The sequence below is a fragment of the Accipiter gentilis genome, chromosome 32 (assembly GCF_929443795.1).
Source record: "Accipiter gentilis chromosome 32, bAccGen1.1, whole genome shotgun sequence".
NCBI classification, from domain to species: domain Eukaryota; kingdom Metazoa; phylum Chordata; class Aves; order Accipitriformes; family Accipitridae; genus Astur; species Astur gentilis.
This window is the reverse complement of record NC_064911.1, coordinates 1,316,416-1,337,679: the sequence shown is the minus strand read 5'-3', so window position 1 is coordinate 1,337,679 and position 21,264 is coordinate 1,316,416. Positions and strand designations below refer to the sequence as shown.

The window sequence follows — 21,264 nt, the reverse complement described above, 5'->3', positions numbered from 1 at the left end:
AGTAAAGGACAGTAACATTGCATCGTTTTTCACTGATGCTACCTAAACCATATAATGTAATCCTTTGGGAAAAGCCACACCAAAAGGGTTTTGGTCTTCAAAATGTTACCAGCAGTGAATTTTCATCAAAAAGCTGCTAATTTATTCTCATTGACAGAACATAATCTGCAGGGTAACACAAATCATTACTTTCTCTAACCAGTTCCATGGTTTCCAAACTTTCTGCTGTTCCCTTTTCTGGCTTTATTTCTCATACCAATTAACATTTTCCTTCTTCCTAAAAACCTTTGCAATGGTACCAGATTTTGGATTGTACAGCTAAGAACTAGCAATCTCCAGTAAACCCCACCAAAACATAACACAAAGGGAAAGCCACAACATTTTAAAGACCTGCTAAAAGCTAATTTTCCATTTGCAGCAAAACAGAGAAACCTGTAAGGATGAAGATACTGAACCACTAACTTCCTGGATGATCATCATTTACTGACTGGATTTTACTTTTAATATCAACATACCCTGTCTTTTGAAAAGATTCAAGGAATAATTCCAGAGAACTTCACAGAACCAAGCCTCACAACTCTTTGAAGGAAACTGGCCTGTTTTCTATTTTTTAAGATGTGTATTTATAAATGGGAGGGGGGGCTTTTTGGGGGGACTACATAAGAACTTTTAGAATATTCTTTATTCTCAGAAACTTCTGACTGTATCATAACGTAGAACTTAGTGGTGCCTTGTTTCAACCCAAGTCCCTGCAACTTCAACTCAGATAACATTTAAAATGTTATTCTTTATAGGAAGGCAATTTAGCACATTTTTCTGATATCAAGAGAACACTATTATTCTTAATACAGAGAACTCTGCCATAATGAACTAGTATGATTTTCCTGGAAAATCTGCACTCCCATAATACAAAAGATATTAAACTTTTAAAGTCACAGTTGCAGGTTATAGGGTTTTCTTAAAGTAGCAACATTATTAAAGTTTATTAACAACATTATTCAACATAACAACAACATGGTTTTAAGTAATTTTCTTCTTATATGAATGGGAAAACATGCTGAAAAATCTCAGTCTGCTCCTGATAATGCCTCACTTCCCCCCCTACTCCCAAACGTTCCGTGTCAAATCCCTAATTATCAACAGACATAGCATGATGAAAACTATTTTGGAAGTGCTTGCCAATGAGAACAACAAAAAGGCATGAAAAAGCCATTACTTTAGTTATCAAAAATACGTTCAAAATATTGGCAAGCTCTATGTCCTTCAAAGACCTGTAGCATCACTGGAATTCTTAAACACTTCCAAATATCCCACTTGCCAAACATATTCCAGTTTTGCAGGCCTGCTTAGATACTACAGCTTCATGTGCTGAATACGCCTTCACAGTACATTTTTGCAAGTCACAACAAGAAACTCAGCTGGATAATCTCCTGAACGCGAGGTAGGTCTAAAACCCACAATTTCAGTTCAATCCTAAACAGGCATTCAGAGATGCTTTTTCTAAGCTAACCTTGAATTAGCCGCCTGCTAAGTAACAACATTAATTCAAAAGAGATAATGATCTACCAGAATAGTTAAGATTCAGTTGTGAATCATCTTCTTCCAATATGCTGAAGTCAAGTATGGTTTTCCATGCAAAATCAGATTTAACACCATACTCAGCATCCTACAACCTCTGGACAAGTTGTTTCAGTATCTTTACAGGCAACCCCCACCAAGTACTGCGTGTAGTTCAAATTCAGACACACACGAAAAAGAGCCTTATCACTAACATGCACATTTTTAAGGAGGGGAGGAAGAAGAAAACTGCTTTCTAAAAACTGCAATAACAAAGTTATGAGGCAAAAAAGCACTGTTTTAATAAAACTATCACAAGCGCTGATTCTACTTCTCTTTAGCCTTCTCTTATGCAGGTATTTGCATTGTACTTACCCATACCATAAGAAGCTTTCTCTGAGGTATTGGAGCACTTTAATTATATAACCAAAACTAATTATCATTTATGAAAAAACATCAATTCCCCAAACAAACAAAAGAACCCAGCCCCTACCTGAACATACGCGCACACACACACACACACACACACAGTCACATATTATTACCATAGGGTATTCCAAGGCGCTCCTGCTCCTTTCGGTATCCTTCCAACGCTGCAGCCCATCGCGTCACTTGTTCAGAGGTTTCATCTGAAATTGTTGTAATATGTTTTGTTCCATCCAAGGTTATCACTTGAGCTTCCTCAACAAGGTGAGCTTCAGCCTCTGCATGATGAGCATCTGGATCAATCACTACCTCCACAGTCTCCACAGGCTTCACAATTTCAAGGATGTTTAACTTGGGCTCTATCCCTAGGTACAGAAAGAACAAACACAAAACTTAAAGATAGCAATGCAAATATGAAAAAAAAAAATGTTGTTTTAAAGCTTTCTGATAAATAGGTGTTAGCATACTTAAGAAAGAAGCATGACACAAATGCATCATCAAATTTCTGCAAGTGTTCTAAATTAGAATGACATATTCTATTATACAGTATATATTTTAGTAAGGTGACTACAAAGCTGTCCCTCTTTCCTCCCCCAGTATTACAGCTTCCTGTTCTATTTAGGTGATCCATTTCACATATCTTGAACAGAATGTTCATCATGTGGGCATAAAGAACACGTATTTTGGAAAGAAATACACCGAACCAAAGAAAAAAAAAAAAGCAACCCCACCCCCCCCGACCCCCCCCCTTCCACAGAACAAGCATCCACCTCTCTCCCCCAACAAAGAGGCATTTCTTTCAGCCTTTACAATATTTCCCTGATATCTCTGGGGTCTACATACAGGAGTTAGCATTTTCTTTCAGTACCCTGCAATAGGCAGTGTGTTCAACAGCAAGTTAAAAGAAAACTAGAAAATTGTTCATGTTTTAAGCTTCACCAGCTATTCATGATTTGGTTTTATGTCTGTTATTTAAGATATTAGACCACGGAGTTGGAAGATATGTCTCTATCTATTCTGCAGCAATAAAGAACACATTCACTAATGCTACTAACGCTTTGTATCACCACCTTCTCTGTTGTCTTCAGAGAAGCTATTTTGTCCAACTGGTGCATCACCAAATTTCTGACATTGTATAGAAGATTTTTTTTGTCATTATAATATGCTAAACAGAAGAAAATTCTTTCAATTTTTTGTGACATAATTTCCATTATAATAACAACTAGCAACCACACTTCTTTAAGAGACTTTTATCAAACATATTTGCACATTAAAAAAAAAATAATCTGTAAGATTCCATTTTATTATGACTTGGAAAACCTTGACTAGGGTTAGGCAGTTGAAAGTAGGATTCACAGAACATTACATGGCCAGAGTAACTTCAGTATCTTGTTCCATAAGGTATTACTTTGGGTCCCTCCCGTCTAATCTATATTAAAGCTCAGTGTAAGATGATAGGTTCTGTAGGTGACGGTCTTAAAAGCTAAAACCACAATCCATTCACAGTTTATAAGGGAAAACAAATGGAGTACTTACTTGTAGTACAAGTAAGAACAAACCAAGTCTTTCAGACAAGTATTCCTCCAGACTTTAAAAGGAATTCAGCTTCAGAAAAATATTGGAAAGGGAACACTACAAAGACCATAAGTACAACATGCAGCAATATGAAATTAAGGAAGTGAAAACAGATGTAGGCAACCAATAAGTGGCTGATCAGATGAAGAAGCAAACACAAAGAAAAAGCAAATAAGTACCTTACTTAGGAGAGTGTTTTATATAGGCCATCTAAGATTAACATGCACAGCACAGGCTTATTTTAAAGTCAATAGGAATGGGTAAGGGAAAACACTAAGGGTTAAAATTCTGGCTTTCATCTTCAAGAAAGTAAAGAAAAAAGCTTCTAGAGAGGAACAGTTCACTATTGCTCAACAAAATAATTCACTGTCTGTCAAATAACTACATGTCAACAGAAGCGTGAATCTACTGCTTTATCCATAATGCAAACATGGAGATCAAAGTGACGAGTCTCTGTAGAGGAATCAGCTTATAAGTAGAAATGTTGGGAACTAACAGTTGGCTACCTAACCTACTGCAACATTAGATCAACATTAATTCACTGGATTTGTTTGCATCTCTTCTCACATGAAAACAGATGTCCAGTCTTCCTTGGACGGCACTTAAGTTGTGGAACACTATATGACTACGTCACACCCCCCAGAAGTATAAACTGGTACAAAAAGTACAAAAATTCAAGGACATTGGCTATCAAGAGATGCCCAGATGTTGCCAGTACAAGCCCTTTCACTGCTATTTGTCTGAAGCTAGAGAATACTAGGGTTCAGACTGACCTACAGGCAACCTGCTTTTTTTTTTTCCTTAAAATGTCTAGTATTAACTACAGAGACAGGACATTACTCAAACTGTACCTTTAATCTAAATCAGTATGTTTCATTACACTTATGAATTGTTCCTTTACATATTGAAAATAACAAAAGCCTAGTTATTGCCAAAAAACAGTTTAGAAACCACAGTCAAATGAGGTGTTACACGCTTAAAACGCTCGGACTTCAGCTACCTAAATCCAAAGAACCTTTTGCACTTAACCACCACTGAGTCCCAAAATCTGTGTAAGTATCTATAGTACAACTACATACATATGCACAGAAATTCTCAAAGCAGCTAGACACTAACCTCTTATGTCAGTCAAGCGTTTAAAAAGTCAGTGGAACAGCATCTGTTTGGGAAAATGTTAATTTTGCAGGTGTGCTTTGGGTGTGCATAACAGACAGAACTGTGTTCAACAGAAACAGCAGCTACAGATGCTCATTCAAAACACAGCCTAGACTTGTTTAAGTTTGTGTGTGTGGTACATGAATGACTTGAAGGGCAGGTCAACTAGACTACCTATTCATATTCTTTGCAAACAACAAGAAATAGAAAGCAAAACTACATTGTCCATCTCCATAATACAGGTCTCTCTGCTCCTATTGCTCAAACCAATGACTGTCAGAGATCACTGCTCTCATTCTAGCCCTTTCAATTCAGTATGTTTGTCCCCCACAGTTCATCTGAAAAAAGCATGGCCTGGTTTCAGCTGCGATAAGAGTTAACTGTCTTCCTAGTAGCTGGTACAGTGCTATGTGTTGAGTTCAGTATGGAAGAATGTTGATAACACTGATGTTTTCAGTCCTTGCTCAGTAGTGTTTAGTCTGAAGTCAAGGATTTTTCAGCTTCTCATGCCCAGCCAGCGAGAAAGCTGGAGGGGCACAAGAAATTGGCACAGGACAGAGCCAGGGCAGCTGACCCAAACTGGCCAATGGTGTATTCCATACCGTGGGATGTCACATCTAGTATAGGAACTGGGGGGAGTGGGGGCGGGGAATCACTGCTCGGGGACTAGCTGGGTGTTGGTGGGCGGGTGGTAAGCAATTGCCCTGCCGCATCATTTGTACATTCCAATCCTTTTATTACTACTGTTGTCATTTTATTAGTGTTATTATGATTATTAGTTTCTTCTTTTCTGTTCTATTAAACCATTCTTATCTCAACCCACAGGTTTTGTTTCTTTTCCCGATTTTCTCCCCCATCCCACTGGGTGGAGGGGGGGGTGAGTGAGCAGCTGTGTGGTGCTTAGTTGCTGGCTGGGGTTAAACCACGACAACTTCCGTTCAAGCTTGCCTCTACTCTGTTGATTAAGGAAGTAGAAAAAGAAAAGATTCCTTCAGGTGACAGACTGCCAGCCAGATCTTCCACTTCTGAAGTTTTCCCAAGAAAGATTTCAACCTGCGCCGTACCCCTGGCACTGGAATTTACAACCTGAAAAGTTGTATCTTCTCTCTGTTTCTTTTCTTTAAAAAAAACCCAAAAAACCCAAACAAAAAAAAGCCACTAAAGATGGTGTCACAATCCACTTTACCATATCTCAAGAAAAAAAACATCTATCAACCTTAACAGTTTCAGGATGGCAAAGTGTTAATCTGATATTGTCTACAGTCAAACAGGCAGGAGAAAGCCTTGATCAGATAACTTGTGTCTGGACTGAAAAAAAAAACCCCAACACACCAAAATATTTGCTATGGAGGTCTTAAAAATTAAAGCTTTTTTCAAATTCTTTGACATATGATGCAACACAGTTAGATCTCCACAGACTTGCAAGATGCTTATTTAAGAGCAGTACAGAACATGGCTATACTCAAAATTGTTGTTCTCACAATGGCATTCTTCAAACCAAAAGAAAGGAGTTAAGGCAAGATGGAGTGCCAGAATAGTCTTTCTAGTAAAAAAAATAAACAGGACTGATATTTTATCTTCTGTAACTTATATTAAGATATCTTTTATGAAATGCTGTAAAAGAACTACAATGGACTCTTTCAGCTGGTGTTTATTCCTTTGAATTTACAGATGGCTAATCAAAATTTGATAGAGCACTTGAACTGACATAACAGCTTTTCTCTTAAGAAATGAGAGAGTCCAATCCTTCACAACGATTAGCATCACTTATTACTGCTAGCTGAATTCTATATATTATACCAGTTGAAGGAAAATAAAAATTAGTAGATCGAGAATCTTTCAGTACCTCATCGATAGAAGAAAAATATGTGGATGGCACAAAAAGCTGTTTTTTCCCTCTGGCTCAAAGGGACACTGCAGTCAGAGAAAGTGCATTTCCCTGTTAGTGATCCAAATATCTTCCTTTTATTATTTATATCCATGCTGCTTGTTTTCTGATCTTCTGTCCTGCCATATTTTACTTTCCTTCAACAGACAGATTTCTTATGAGTTGCTCAAGTATCAAGTATTGTGGCATGAGAAACAACACTGAGGATTGTTCCAAAGTTACACAAAAGTACTTAAAACTCAGGTGTTTCTTGGGGGGGAAAGGTGGGGGGAAAAAGGGGAAAGGTGGGGGGAAAAAGGGGAAAGGTGGGGGGAAAAAGGGGAAAGGTGGGGGGAAAAAGGGGAAAGGTGGGGGGAAAAAGGGGAAAGGGGGGGGGGAAAAGGGGAAAGGGGGGGGGAAAAGGGGAAAGGGGGGGGGGGAAAAGGGGAAAGGGGGGGGGAAAAGGGGAACGGGGGGGGGGAGGGGGACAGGGGGGGGGGAAAAGGGGACAGGGGGGGGGGAAAGGGGAAAGGGGGGGGGGGGGAGGGGGAGGGGGGTGGGAAAGGGGGAGAGGGGGGGGAAAGGGGAAAGGGGGGGGGAAAGGGGAAAGGGGGGGGGAAAAGGGGAAAGGGGGGGGGAAAGGGGGAAAGGGGGGGGGGGAAAAGGGGAAAGGGGGGGGGGAAAAGGGGAAAGGGGGGGGGGAAAAGGGGAAAGAGGGGGGGGAACAGGGGAAAGGGGGGGGAACGGGGCAAGGGGGGGGAAAGGGGAAAGGGGGGGGGAAAGGGGAAAGGGGGGGGGACAGGGGAAAGGGGGGGGAAAAGGGGAAAGGGGGGGGAAAAGGGGAAAGGGGGGGGGAAAAGGGGAAAGGGGGGGGAAAAGGGGAAAGGGGGGGGAAAGGGGAAAGGGGGGGGGAAAAGGGGAAAGGGGGGGGGAAAAGGGGAAAGGGGGGGAAAAGGGGAAAGGGGGGGAAAAGGGGAAAGGGGGGGACAAGGGGAAAGGGGGGGAAAAGAGGAAAGGGGGGGGAAAAGGGGAAAGGGGGGGAAAAGGGGAAAGGGGGGGGGAATGGGGAAAGGGGGGGGGAAAAGGGGAAAGGGGGGGGAAAAGGGGAAAGGGGGGGAAAAGGGGAAAGGGGGGGAAAAGGGGAAAGGGGGGGAAAAGGGGAAAGGGGGGGAAAAGGGGAAAGGGGGGGAAAAGGGGAAAGGGGGGGAAAAGGGGAAAGGGGGGGAAAAGGGGAAAGGGGGGGAAAAGGGGAAAGGGGGGGGAAAAGGGGAAAGGGGGGGGAAAAGGGGAAAGGGGGGGGAAAAGGGGAAAGGGGGGGGAAAAGGGGAAAGGGGGGGGGAAAGGGGAAAGGGGGGGGAAAAGGGGAAAGGGGGGGGAAAAGGGGAAAGGGGGGGGAAAAGGGGAAAGGGGGGGAAAAGGGGAAAGGGGGGGAAAAGGGGAAAGGGGGGGGGAAAAGGGGAAAGGGGGGGGAAAAGGGGAAAGGGGGGGGAAAAGGGGAAAGGGGGGGGGGGGGGAAGGCAGCTCCTTGTGTCCTTGTGCTATATGGTCACACACCTCAGTTTTACAATAAAGAAGAAAACAAAAAACACAGGAAGATAATAGTGAAGATATTTACCACGTGCATCCTTTTGAAAATGGAAGTCTAAGCACTGCATACTGCAAGTTACTAGGCATGAAGTAAGAGCAGTTATTCCAGTTCCCTGAAGGACATTTCTACTCTATTTTTAAAAACAGAAAGGTAGTTCAATCCCCATTACACCCAGGGAACTGAGGATTCAACCTAGCACTAGTCACCTGACACTCAGAATCAAATGCAAATCATCAGTCTTACTTAATATGGTTAATACAAACCAGAAAGGCTCTATTCTGTCTAATCTACACTGAAGCCACAAGAAAACAAAACATGCTCCCCAAATTTTGCTAATCTGCTTGCTGACATAACTCAAAACAGGTACCAAAGATACCCTACTCCAGCAGGAGCTTGTCACTGTTTGAAAATATGGCAACAAACATCTGTAGCTGTTCCCAGTGCCCAACATAAACATTGTCTTCAATGAGCGATGGCAGTCCTTCCAATCAAGACATATGGAGGGGGCAAAGGAGAAGAATAGGACAAAATGCTAAACAATGAAGCTACTAGTTCCTGAGGATTCAACAAGGGGAAATCCTGTCATACCTGATAATACAAATAAAAGCTATGCCTCAGTAAATCCCTACCCACCTGGTTAATGCTCCTCTGTCACAATGGTTTACACTGAATTCTCATCCAAACAGTAGATAGTGATCCCAGCCTTTCATAGCAATTTTCAGTTAGCTACATATACTCTCATAATCGAATTGTTCATGAAGCACACAAGCTCACTCACCTCAAAGATGAAATTGTCACCTACCAAGACAAAAACCTTTTGCCTGCTTAGATACTTGGCCTGGTATGAGTAACTACTCACCCTTAATGAAAGCCTCATACTGTAACTGTCACTATTTGACCCAGGTTTGTTTGGATTTTGTTTGATTTTTTTGTTTGTTTGTTGTTTTTTGTTGTTGTTTGGGGTTTTTTTTTACTTAGAAATTGATATGAAGTTACTATAAAAAACATTTCAAATAGCATCAGCCCATAACATTTATTTTAATTACTATTACTTACAACCACAGTACACAATGAAACAGACATTCTGAAGCTACTTGGCCATTCAGTGATTTTCTCAATTTTACATCTAGAAATAGTAGGGGATTGGGTTTGCTCACAAGCACACCTACAAGATTAATTTGTCTGTACAACAGACAAATATAACTGCTTACCTTGCCTAGATATTACTTGCACACTGAGTTGCACTGTTCCATCTGTTTTTACTCCTTGATCAAAAAGGCTTCGATCTGGGTCCAGCTTGATAAAAGCAAAAAAAATTAAAAATATGTATTAGTCTCCCAGTTATAACAAACTTATTCTCCTTTAAACTTTAGAAACACTTAGTGTCTGCAGCAAATTTTCTGAAGAAGCGTGCAAATATTTTTAGTACTGTGTAGACACAGTACATGACAGAAAGAATTCAATCAGAATTTGAAACTTGCTACTCTGTTCTGTTTAAGGTAGTTTCACTTACAGGGACATTTTTTAACCTGAAAAAAAGAAATGCAATACCTTCACTTCGTAAAAAGTATCTACAATTCCTTTTCTTAGCTTTTAACACCTTCATAACAATTCTTGTCTTTAAAGCAGTATTTGCCCTGTTATTTCTGGAGAAGCCACAGATGTCTGATTATAACTACAAATAAAACATGCAGCTAAACACAACATGAAACAGTTATACTGTCTAACACGAACATGGTGATGCCTGTAAAAATAGTGTGTGTGTGTGGATTTCTTGAGTAATGTTTTGCTATCTATGTACCTGAATAATATAAAAACTTTCTCGCTTTATTCAGATTCAAAACAAGATTAGACTCGCAGAAGTTCAGGCAACAACAAATTATGTGGGCTACCTCAAGAGAAGATAGTATTGTCGTTGCTCTTGTTGTTCTTTCACTTGCAAGGTGGTAATTTTTTCTTTCTTACCCTCGCTCCAGGAACCCCAAAAGTATTTTGATTTTATTCATACTGAATTAGTGTGTACTTATTAAATGGTCTGATGATAATGAACCTGACAAAAAATTAAACTCTTAATTGTAATGAATATACCAAATGAAGTGTGAATTCCACAAACAATGGAAGAAATGGATGAAGTATGTAAATGCTTCTCCATTAAGCGGTTATATCTTTCATAGCCTTTCAATTTACCTGGATATCTTGGAGACAAATTTCATGTGCATCCAAGGAACACTGCAGTCTGGGTTCCAGCAACTTCTTAAGATTTCCAATTGGTTCATTGATGTCAATAGCTTGACTCACAAATTCTGCTGTGGTGTAGGTTTGCTCAACGATGCTTAAATACCAAATTAATACAACAAATCATTGCCTACATGTTAATACAGTTGGTATAGAAAAGCTTAAAAAAAGTTAGAAGTAAACTACATAAAAGGTAATACTGACTCTCAAATCTTAATACCATGCAGAAAAACTGTTAGCTTGAGTAAAGAGTTAATTACTACATTCGGTCCCATTGATTTTACAGTTGTGTAACTCTTCTTTTACCCTGTTGCCATTAAAAAGCTAGGTTAAATACCAAGATCATTTTTAGATCACCATTTTCAAGAGATTAAGTCATGATTAGTACGTTATACATTATTAGCTTGCATGTAGAGTAAACTAATTCTATTTGCCTTGCCTGGACTATACTTAAAAGATATTCAAGTTAAAAACAAACACAGAAACTTAACAGATAGGGAAAAAAAGGAGAAAACGTCCACTCTCATACAGAGTAATTGTCCATGTCTTTTCACCAGTCAGCACAAGGATAAGCTTAATGCACACAAGAGAAAACTAGAAGGAACTACAGCAACATGGAGCCTTGAGTCACATGTCATGGTTGTCCTGCACTAAAACGATGACAGTATTGGAGAAGGCATTCAGAAACATCAATGTCATGGGACTCGTATCTTAACGACCTCAGACAGTTGGTCCCTCTTCAATTACACAGAAGGAAATCAGAAAGTATACAGATATAGTCAGTTTGTAAGTAGTAAAAATATACAAGGAGCTTAGAGAAAAAAATAGTAAGTGGTTTTGAATCAGTTCTCCAAAACAGGCTCTTAAAGAGCAGGTCACCTACCAGCCTCAGCTATTTCTATCCAACACATTAACTGCCTCTCTGTGCTTTCAAAAAAAGTTGTAAAAATTAGGAGAGAAGCATTAGGAAGGAAAAAAAAACAGGTTGAGGTAATTAAATCAAAGGGTATCAGACTTCAGTATCTATGGTTTCAGTGGCCCTAACAACAATATAGTCAGTAGATAAAGAACATAATTTCTGCTCTGTTAAAAAGCAAATGACCCTGTATAACAATAAAGCAATGGACTGGAGAAACTGAAAGGTTCCTCTCAATTACAGAAAGATACACTGAAGCTGAAAGGTTTGCAGCATGTACATGTAAACATATTCCTACAGACATGAAAGTAGGGGAAGGGAACTACTAAGAACTAGCAAGAGATAAACAAAATGGTTTGGGATTTCAGCAATTAAGATTGAAGAACATGATAGCACTGGTGTCCTGTAGTGGCTACAGTTCCACTTGAAGAAAAGGGCCATTTAATTAAATAAGAAACAGGAAAACTGAAGAGAACACAAGCAAAACTAAGAACTTCATATCCAGCAAGAAATTTGAAAAATTGTGGGAACAATCAACAGCAGGATTATGGAGATCACACCAAGCCAGTTACTTCTGCCAGTTTAAACTTACTTCTTTCGCCTAGCTAGAAAACATTTGTACTTATGTCATAACCATGGCCATCTCTGAAGCATTACACAATACCCAATAATAAATCTGAATAACCAAACTTAGTATGTGCAGCCACAAATCTGGAACCAATTAAAGAAAACAAATAAATGAATGAATAGCAGCTTAAGGACCCCAAAAAGCAAAGACAGTACATACCTTTCTTCAGTACATTCCTGTTTCTCAGTTCCATCAATTTCTATTTCTATCAGCTCCTCTGCCTCTCTCTTAGTCATGGCTAAAATGTCTTAAGAACAGACCTATGAACAGAAAAGAATTTTTTTTGTAAGTCACAGACCAATAAAACTAGATGATGGGTTGTGTCCTATCAAACATTTTTTTAAACCAAATACCAGGATAGCTTTTTAAAGACAAGAATTCACTTAAAAAATAAAGCCAAAAGCTAATACAGATTTCACAAAATAGATGACAATTGCTGTTCCTCAAACAAACATTCTAGGGGCAAATCCAGGACTATAAATGGACATTAGCACAAAGCCTGACTTTCCTGGAGGCATCTGAATTTACTGAATGTTTTTGTTATGGGCCAGCTACAGCTTTTAGCAGCTGGTTGCAAAGAACTTCTGAAAATTCTTTGAAAGTTATGTGTATTTTGCCAGCTGGATTCAGCTACATGCTACCTTTCTAACAAAGCTGAAAGATGCTGCTTATAAATTTAAGTAGCATTTTACACAAAATGCTGCAACAGGAAGCCGGACAGAAGATCCATGATTTCCTCATAGGCAAATAAACTCAACAATAAAGTGTTTATTGACTGTCCCCTTTTTCCACCCATCCCTCTCATGGGCAATCACTTGATGATATGTGCATAATGAATGCATCTTGTGAAGTCCCAAACTAATGCAGTATGTTAGCAATTAAAAGGAAAGCTATTCTGTGATGATATTCTCATTGACACTGCAAATTTTCATGCCCTGTACAATACTGGAGTCTGTTGGAACGTAAGGGGGAAACAAAAAATTATGGGATTTAGTCTGTAAAGACATAGTTTGTATAATATTGTTTCACTAACCATGCCATACATCGTAAGTATGAAATACATACAATAAAGTACTGGACCAAATTATATTAACAGTTGTTTACAATAAACACCACCAACTCCTCATAGGAAAAGGAGTAGGCAGTAGGTGCACAGAGGGGAAAAAATCACAGTAGAAAAGGCAAAACATGCTACTATTTAAATATCCACAATAGAAGAGAGTAGCAAGGTTTCCATCCCGGAGTCATTCTTTCCCAGGGACTACTCTATCCAAAACCCAACTGTTAGTAAGAGAATTTATTAGAGACAAGTTAATAAGGGAACTTATTAAACTTCAAAACTTCTCAAAAAGAATAGAAACCAACTAAGTTGTACAGTTCTTACAGAAAACATTTAAAGAAATTCAAACCATTCACCTTATTATCTCCTTCAAAAACTATTATGTAAAATTAGTTCTGAAATCAAGTGCTGCATGTGATATCAATCTCTAAGAAGCTACCAGGGCTAGACAGAAGATAAACAGCACCTCATTAATCTCACCACTAGAAGCAAAACCAGAATCTGTTCTGCTCATAGATCTGGCTCCATGAAAATCCCCTAACAGCCAGGGTAGGGTCCACAGAACAGAGTCCTAGGACTCCAATTTCCCCATTACTTAATCTTGTATATCATCTTCATGATAAAATGGGGAAGAACGAAACACCACTTCTGAAGAATGCAGACAAGCTTAATTAAATATCTGAAAGAACTGACACCTGCATGGTTACAGGTGATCTGGTTGAGTGTTAAAACATTTTTTGAAATTTAAGGTTTGACTCCCTTACTGAAAACTCCCAAAGAAGCTAACTGGTACCATAAGAAGGGGGGAAATTCTTCCTGTATTAGCAATCAGATTAAAAACCCAAACCAACAAGAGTAAATTACCATTTCTCTTTGTGAGGAAGGGAGTTTACCAATAAGGTCACAAAAGGGGTTAGGCTAGGATTTCTTTTCCTTGATGTATTCCCAAGTTATTTATTGAGAAAACTGTGCACACCTGCAGAAAGAACTCACCATCTTGAATATTTCTGGCAGAAAATATTCAATATTTGTAAATGCTAACTGATGCACAGAGAGTAAATACCATAACAGCACAGTAACTGTATAGCATTAGGTAAGACATTTTTAAGTCCTTATGGATTAGACTCCAAAACTGTTCACTAACTCTTCAAGGGCGGTTTGCAGTTGCATCTTGCAGGCTCTACTACATTTCTGGTGACCCTGGGAAGGTAGGAGAGGGGAGCACAGGCACAGACAGCAGGTACAGAACGAGGAAGAAAGATGGTTCCACTGAGCATAGATGCAAGAAAAGGAGATGACAGGTGGAAAGAGTAAGAATAACATTATGAAAACATGTAAAGTCATTAACAGTTGAGAGAAACCTAATGGGGAAAATTATTCAGTCTTTCCCATGCTAGAATAGAGAGACTCCTGATGACACAAACATTTTACACGAAGTCTAGCAAAATTTGTTGCTACAGGATGATGCAGAGATTGAAAGCGTACATAGGTTCAGATGGGGCTAAGCTTCCTGAGCCTTCCCTGAAGGCTACAGAGAAACAAGAGACCTCAAAACAGCCTGGCTTGCTAGGAGGGTCAACGTGGTAGCAATACTACAACGGCAGCATTTGTTTGGAGAAACATAAAACTGTGCTTGGTTCATGGAAGGTACTGCCTACTGATTTCTGTTTGTTTTTATTTTTCCTGCAGCCTAAAAAGCTGTTAAGACTTACCTGTTATCCAAGAAGGAATCTGACCACAATGCCCAACACAGCGCTCTGCTACCAAACGAGAGGGCACCTGTCAACAGAGACTTTTTGTCCCCTGCCATGACAGCCTAGTGCTACTCCAGTAAGTACAGTTTGGCTTTTGCAGTCAGGGGAGAAGTCCCGTTGTTCTATTAAGATCTATCTTTTCTTTCCCCTAGAACACAAGTAACAAGCCCATCACGATATGGGCACAAATGCTACTAGTAGAATCAGCGTTTGTTATCCTGCCAGGTAACTGTAAAGCAGCAGTAACTCCTGGAGCCCGCATGCGTTACCAGCTGGTACTGAAGCCCAATCACTGGAACTACCTTTGCTCCCGAGAAGCTCCGGTGTTCGTGGAGCATTTGGTACTATCCACCCCTATTATTATTATTCAAATTGTAAATACTAACACAAACTGGTAACAAAACAGACAACCTATCTTTTAGAGATCAGCTTTTACAAGTCACCAGCCAGGTCGGATTTAAGACAAAGACAGGGGACCACTAAACAGGGTGGAGTCATGCCGGCTTTCAAGTGTTTCCCTTCCGTATCAACAGTCAGAAAATAAATCCGAACTGGGAGAAGTGGCTGTGCAGCACGCACCCGGCCAAACACCAGGAAGCAAACTACGCAGGATGCCAAGTACCCTCCTACGTTTTCAGCCAAAGTAAGTTTTTACCGGCGGACCTAAGTTTTTACGCCGCGGAGAGGACTCGCGGACCTGGCTCCGGGCTGCCCGACTCGCCCCCCGCCGCGACCACAGGACCCGCGGCGGAAGGACTTCGCCCCGCTCCCGCTCCCGCCCCCGCCGCGCCGGGTCCGCCGCGCTGGCCGAGGGGCCCTTCCTCGCGCCCCGCCGCGGCCGCGGGCTCCATTTCCCGCTCCCGGGGCGGCCGGCGGCCCGACCCGGAGACGCCGAGGCCCCTCAGCACGGACGCGCCCCATCCCGCTCCTCCGGCGGGGGGGGGGGGGGGCCGCCGCCACCGCCACGGGCCCTCCCGCGGGCGGCGCCGCAGCCAGGCCGGCGGCCGGCGCAGACCCACGGCCGGGCGAGGCCGCTCCTCCCCGCAGGCCCCGGTTCTCCCCCCCGCCACCCCGCCCGCTTCCCCCCTCCTCCTCCCCGCGGCGCCTCGTCGTTGTTTGAACCCGAAACGGAAATGAGACTCGCGGCGCTGGGGAGAAACGGAAACAAAACAGGGGCCGGGCCGCCGGGCCGCGCCGCGCTCACCCGCCGCCGTCCGCCGCGCCGGCCCTGAGCGGAGCGGCCGCACGACACCTCCCGCCGGCCGCGGCCCTCGCAGCTCCAGCCGGTGCGGGTCCGGGTCCGGGTCCCGCCGCCGCCGCCCTGAGGAGGCCGTCGCGCGCTCGGGATTGGGCAGCGCGGCCCAGCGCGGGCCCGGCGGGGAGGGCGCGCCGACACCGCCACCCCCCGCGCGGGTGCGGGAACTACAGCTCCCGGCGGCCCCCGCGCGCCGCCTGTCATGCCCCACCGTTCCCCCCACCCGGAAGCGTATCGCCTACTTCCGGCGGTGAACGGTTGGTGGCGGGCTTTTTCCGTGCTCCCTCTTTCTCCCCCCACGCCTGGCAGCCGAGGGGGGGCCCTGCGGCGCTTGGGGCGCGCGGCGGGGACGCCCCGGGGACCCCGTGTGCGCGGCCGCGGGGCTCGGCGCTGTGGCGGCACCGGGCCGCGCGGACGGGGCGGCTTCCCGGCGTGCACTGCGCGGGGGGAGGCGGGGCGGACCCGGGGCGGCGGTGGCGGCGGCTCCTCTCCCCCAAGGTGACCGGAGCTGGTGTGCCCTTCCTCCCGCGGCCCCGGGGGGTGGCGGCTCCTTCTCCCTCTGTTCGCGCTTGGGGCATCCGGACCCTGGAGCTAACGGCGGCTCCCGGCCCCGCTGCCTGCGAGGGCTCCCGGGGCGGGTGAGGTGGAGACGGAGAGCGGGGGAGCGGTGGGGCCGGCGGCCGATGCTGCTGCTGGCTTCGGCTGGGTTAGAATGTTGCTTTTTCTTTAAAGAAGACAAAACCCGAAATGCCCTGTCCGTCCCCGTGGCGGTGGGAGCAAAGTCGGTCGCAGTGCGGAATTGAAGGGTAGCAGCGGACTCGGTGGTGCGGGGCTCTCCGGGTTTGGCGGCTGCTTGAGTTTCCATCCCGGATTGCGTGCTCGTTTAAAGCTCATCTCCGAACCAAATCTTTTTGCTGCTTTACGGATTTACGTTGCGGAAAGATCTAACTAGTTCTGTGTTTCTGGTTTGGCTTTTTGTTTGTTTTTGTTTTGTTTTGTTTTTAGCTAAAACATTAGTGTGACGATGATTCTGCATCAGATTCTGCAGCTTTCTTCCATCTTTCGCTCTGCTGTTTCCACTCACTTGCGCAGAAACATAGGGCTTTCTGCTGTTGTCTTTAATAAGACAAAAGAGCTCGATCCAGTTCAGAAGCTCTTCTTGGACAAGATCAGAGAATACAACACAAAGAGCAAGTAAGTAAAAGAAATTATTTTAAGGCTGATGGCAAAAGGGGGAAAAAATGTTGACTTTGACCAATGCTAAAATATGCTAGCTCTGTCGGTTGGACTCTAAATACTTACGATATGCTTTCCTGCAACACTTACTGATAGTGTCACAAGTGAGAAGGCTTGTTCTTGCATACCTGACAGAAAATGTCCATTTTTCTCCCCCTTAAAAAAAAAAAGTAGTAAAGCTGATGTCGTTCTTTTGGGGGAGTTAAGGCACTCAATTAAGGTTTTTTGCACACTACATGAACACACCAGTATGTTAATATTTATCCATCTTTGTGCTCTGTAAATAGACAAAAAAAAAAAAAAACCACAACCTTTTTTTTTGTCTGGGGAAAGTGGCTAGTCTTCAGTCTTGTTTCCAGAAGCTGAATGGAAATAGCCTCCAAAAAGCAATTGAGAATTAATGGAACTATGAGGCTGATTCATTAAACTTCTTAAGTTAACAAGCAGTTCATTCAAATGTAATCTTGGATTCTTGTAAGGTTTGAATGAACTACTTAAGAGGAAACTAAGACTACCATAATTCTGTGTAATTTATTCTTGGGAATTATTCTTGGGAAGGAAATAAGCCACTTCATAGTTCTCCTGCAGGGTCATGTGTGTTTCCATACCTACAAATTAGCCTGTGTAGGGAGGCATATTTTTGGTGGCTTTACCAATCATAAGTGATGTCTGTGTTGGTACAACTAAGCATTGGTAATATAAAGAGTTATTATTTTAATTATTTTATATTTGTATCCCAAGAAATTTCTGCCCGAATCTATATGAATGCAAGGTGCACTGTCTCTTGAGGGTTTTTTGCTTCTTTAGTATTCAAAACATGTTCTCTTTGCAAGAACAGTTAAGCTTTACTAACCAAGATCATGAATTTAGAAATAGCAGGGGTACAAATCATATTTTGTTAGGAAATCACACCTGGAACAAGTGAAACTAAGAGCCCTGAAAGCCTGGATGCTCAGTGTAGTTTTCTCTCAAAAGGCTACCTCTGTAGCTTGGATTTTCATCATTGATAGTAGAAAGCCTGTACTTTACCCTGAGAACTTCCTTTATGTGTAAGGTAAGTAGGCCCTAAGGTGTGTCATATCTCAACTTTTAGAAATATTTTAAATGGTTTGATTTAGTTGATTGTCAGAGAGGTTTTTAATTCATAAATGGCCATAAAAATGTAGAACCTCCACCTGAAATTCCAGAACTCAACTGCTAATCAGAACTTTTAATGTTTTTTAGGCAAGCTGGAGGGCCTGTTGACGTAGGCCCTGAATTTCAGAAAGACATGAATGAATCCCTTGCTAGACTTCAACGAGCTTATGGTGAGGGAGACCTAACCAAGTTTCCAGAATTTAAATTTGAGGGTGAGTTAACAATCTTACTGAATTCATAATTGCAGGTAAAGACATGTTCACTGACCAGTTTTCTTAATTCCCATTTAGTTTTTATTTGGGCCATTAATCTCATGTAAGATGCCCTCAGTGAATCTCCCTTACTTTTGCACAGTTCACATCTGATTCTGTCTGACTTTTTTTTTTTAATTATTATTATTTGCCTTTTCCAGAAGAGATGTGGACTCACACAGACACTTAAAAAAAACCAGCAGTCAGATCAGGCTATCCTAATTACCTTTCACAGACCCTAAAGAAATAGCCCAGGCCCTATCGTTATATTTTTTTCTTATCCCCCCAAAGAGGTCAGCAGACTCTAATTTGAAAACCAGTTGTCTTATGTAATCCAAACTGCAATTTGTATATTTTTGTAAGCTCACCTGGAAAGCCAGTGATTTCAGAAAATGAACATAGAACTTAACTTTGTTACTGATGATTACTTTGTGACTAAGTTATATTAAACCTTTTTCTTCAGTTATTTGGATATGACTTGTTTGTGTTAGCATGTTTTCATATTACCCAGATTGATTATCACAAGAAGAATGCTTGTGATGAATGGTTTATCAAGAATGCAAAGAAACTGCACACTCTGTCTGCCTTAAGACATAAAGGCAACTTAATTTTTTTTACAGACAGGCTCATTTTTATAGTTCTTTGTTTCTTTTGCTTACTTGTGTAAGTACAGCTCAGTCTTCATTGCTTACAAGCAGTTTTAGCTAAAGTCTGATTTGTGGGGGTAAGCAGCTGGTGTCTTTCTCCTAAGCTGTAAGCAGCTGGTGGCTGGGATTCAGCAATCTTGCAACTGTGCCAGTGTATTTGGTTTATGTGGCAATGTTGGGGGGGGGAGGGGGCTGCAGGAGAGGCCTCTATCAGGAGAGGCCAGGGGCTGCCCACATATTGGACAGAGCAAGTTCCATCCGGCTCCAAAGCGGACCCACTGCAGGACACAGCTGAGCCAGTCAGCGATGCTGGTGGTGCCTCTGTGACAACGTGAAAGGGTGAAAACCAGTGTCTATTCTCAACCCTCCTGTGGAGGGAGGAAGGGAAAGAGCGAAAGAGAGCATGAGGCTTGGTGTGCATCTGGCATCCAGCCAAGGTCAAGCCACCCTAGCCAGTGACTTCTAATTCTGATCAGACTAACTGGAAGGTCTAATTTAGACTAGGAGCACACCTAAAAATATTCTGGGTCTTCGTGGTATTTTCTCTGGATTAAGGAAGAATTTGGTATCAGATTGTTACTGGTGCAAATAAAACAGAGCATCTGTAAGTAGTCTGTGGTGGTTCTCCCCCCCCCCCCCCCCCCCAGTTTAGGGATGTGGTTTCTTTATATTCAGTTGTATTTCTGTGCAATATGTGAAACAATGCATGTTAAAGTTTAGGATTTTTTTTTCATAATGAAACAAAATATGTGTGACCATAGGAACAGAACAACAGTGGGGGGAGACCATGTTCTTTTACCACTGTTGCCTATCCTTAAATTAATTTCAACAGGTTTTCAAAACTAAGTGGCTAGATGGGTAGAAACTTAAATTTTTGTCCTAGTGAAGGTTACTATAAGCTGAACCTTAGCTCTCAGACTCTTTGTAGCAAGGAAAACAGGCATTAACAGCCCACCTGTCAAAAGCCCTAACCCTTCTCAGTTTGTACCTTTGACATCTGGAACTCCTTCCCCAGTGTTTGTATGTGGAGAACATCTGTTAAGTGGAGTTGAAATTGTGCAGTCCATTCTGTTAATCAGCTATAAGACACTAATCAAGAGGAAAGAAGAGCTTGGTTACTTGTTCTTATACCAGAGGTCTGTTGGAAATATCAGAGGTCTGTTGGAAATACAGTGTTGTGTCCAGCAGTGTTCTGCTTGACTTCTTCACTTTCTCTGCTGGCTTCTCCCTACCCCAGGTGTTGCTGAAAGCTGTTTTGGCAGACTGTTACTCTCTTAGAGATGTTATGCATAATGTTTAAGGTGGAAAAGACTTGTCTCCAGTGTAGTTTATTCTTTGGTGCTCCCCACGTCCAATCATACCCCAATTCAAACAAAGTGGTGTAGACTGCAATGTACAAGAGCTTGCTTTAGCCTTCCAACTTAATGTTTAGTTTTCTTTGAATAACAGATGAATTGTGGTGTTCAAGGCTGGAATAAAAAGATACTAATACGACTTTTCTCTCTCTCCCCTTCCTCCTTTAGAGCCCAACTTTGAGGAGACTCCAAAGTGATCTCTGCAGGTTGTACACCAGACAGCAGTGTACATCAATGGAGGTGCTGAACATGGCATCAGTTGTAACTTAATAAATGCAGTGTTTCAGTTAAATTTCAGAAGCATCAATAAGTTCTTAACTGTATGGTAAGCGTAATTAGCTATGATCGTCAACTCTTTAAGTGACTGAGGCATCTGAGTAGTGTTTCTCAATGTTAATTGCAAAACTCCGTTGCCAAGCTACATTTTAGTGCTGAGAAGTTGTAACACTGATAATGATACACCAAGAAGGAACTACTTGTTTTTCTGAGTTTGTCACAAGCCAAAAGCTTCTGTAAAAAAGAAAAAAAAAAACAAACCACAAAACAAAAATCCCAAAACAAAACCATGAACTCTCAATCTGTAGCAAAGCCCTATAGTACTGCTGGACCTGCACAGCTAAAA

General features: G+C 42.2%; 2 protein-coding genes across 6 annotated transcripts in view; one reads left to right on the top strand and one right to left on the bottom strand.

The window, feature by feature from the left end:
* Window positions 1-16,058, bottom strand: part of GABPA (GA binding protein transcription factor subunit alpha) — a 29,346-nt gene extending 13,288 nt beyond the window's left edge. Inside the window, exons 1-5 of one of the 2 annotated variants that reach the window (XM_049835165.1) lie at window positions 15,966-16,058; window positions 12,107-12,207; window positions 10,356-10,500; window positions 9,380-9,464; window positions 2,103-2,348 (exon numbers count right to left, since the gene is read on the bottom strand). In XM_049835165.1, the coding sequence (XP_049691122.1) occupies window positions 2,103-2,348; window positions 9,380-9,464; window positions 10,356-10,500; window positions 12,107-12,183 (553 nt within the window). In that variant the 5' untranslated portion in view covers window positions 12,184-12,207; window positions 15,966-16,058. The remainder of the gene's footprint in view (window positions 1-2,102; window positions 2,349-9,379; window positions 9,465-10,355; window positions 10,501-12,106; window positions 12,208-15,965) is intronic. The other variant, XM_049835164.1, reaches the window with a different exon arrangement.
* A 191-nt stretch (window positions 16,059-16,249) lies between these two features.
* On the top strand, window positions 16,250-20,931 carry ATP5PF (ATP synthase peripheral stalk subunit F6). Of its 4 annotated transcripts, none has more exons than XM_049835177.1 (4): window positions 16,250-16,273; window positions 17,022-17,210; window positions 18,477-18,601; window positions 20,811-20,931. In XM_049835177.1, exons 2-4 carry the CDS (start codon window positions 17,041-17,043, stop codon window positions 20,837-20,839), a joined length of 324 nt encoding a protein of 107 aa, XP_049691134.1. In that variant the 5' UTR covers window positions 16,250-16,273; window positions 17,022-17,040; the 3' UTR covers window positions 20,840-20,931. The 4 variants fall into 4 exon arrangements, with proteins under 4 accessions (XP_049691134.1, XP_049691130.1, XP_049691133.1 ...); XM_049835173.1 differs by lacking the exon at window positions 16,250-16,273 and adding an exon at window positions 16,441-16,514; XM_049835176.1 differs by lacking the exon at window positions 16,250-16,273 and adding an exon at window positions 16,524-16,654.
* Window positions 20,932-21,264: the final 333 nt, after the last annotated feature.

Excerpts from the sequence above, each read along its gene's own strand:
- ATP5PF (XM_049835177.1), top strand. The coding sequence starts at position 17,041 with ATGATTCTGCATCAGATTCTGCAGCTTTCTTCCATCTTTCGCTCTGCT. Across the intron at positions 17,211-18,476 it reads GAATACAACACAAAGAGCAA|GCAAGCTGGAGGGCCTGTTG; the intron begins GTAAGTAAAAGA and ends AATGTTTTTTAG. Across the intron at positions 18,602-20,810 it reads TCCAGAATTTAAATTTGAGG|AGCCCAACTTTGAGGAGACT; the intron begins GTGAGTTAACAA and ends TTCCTCCTTTAG.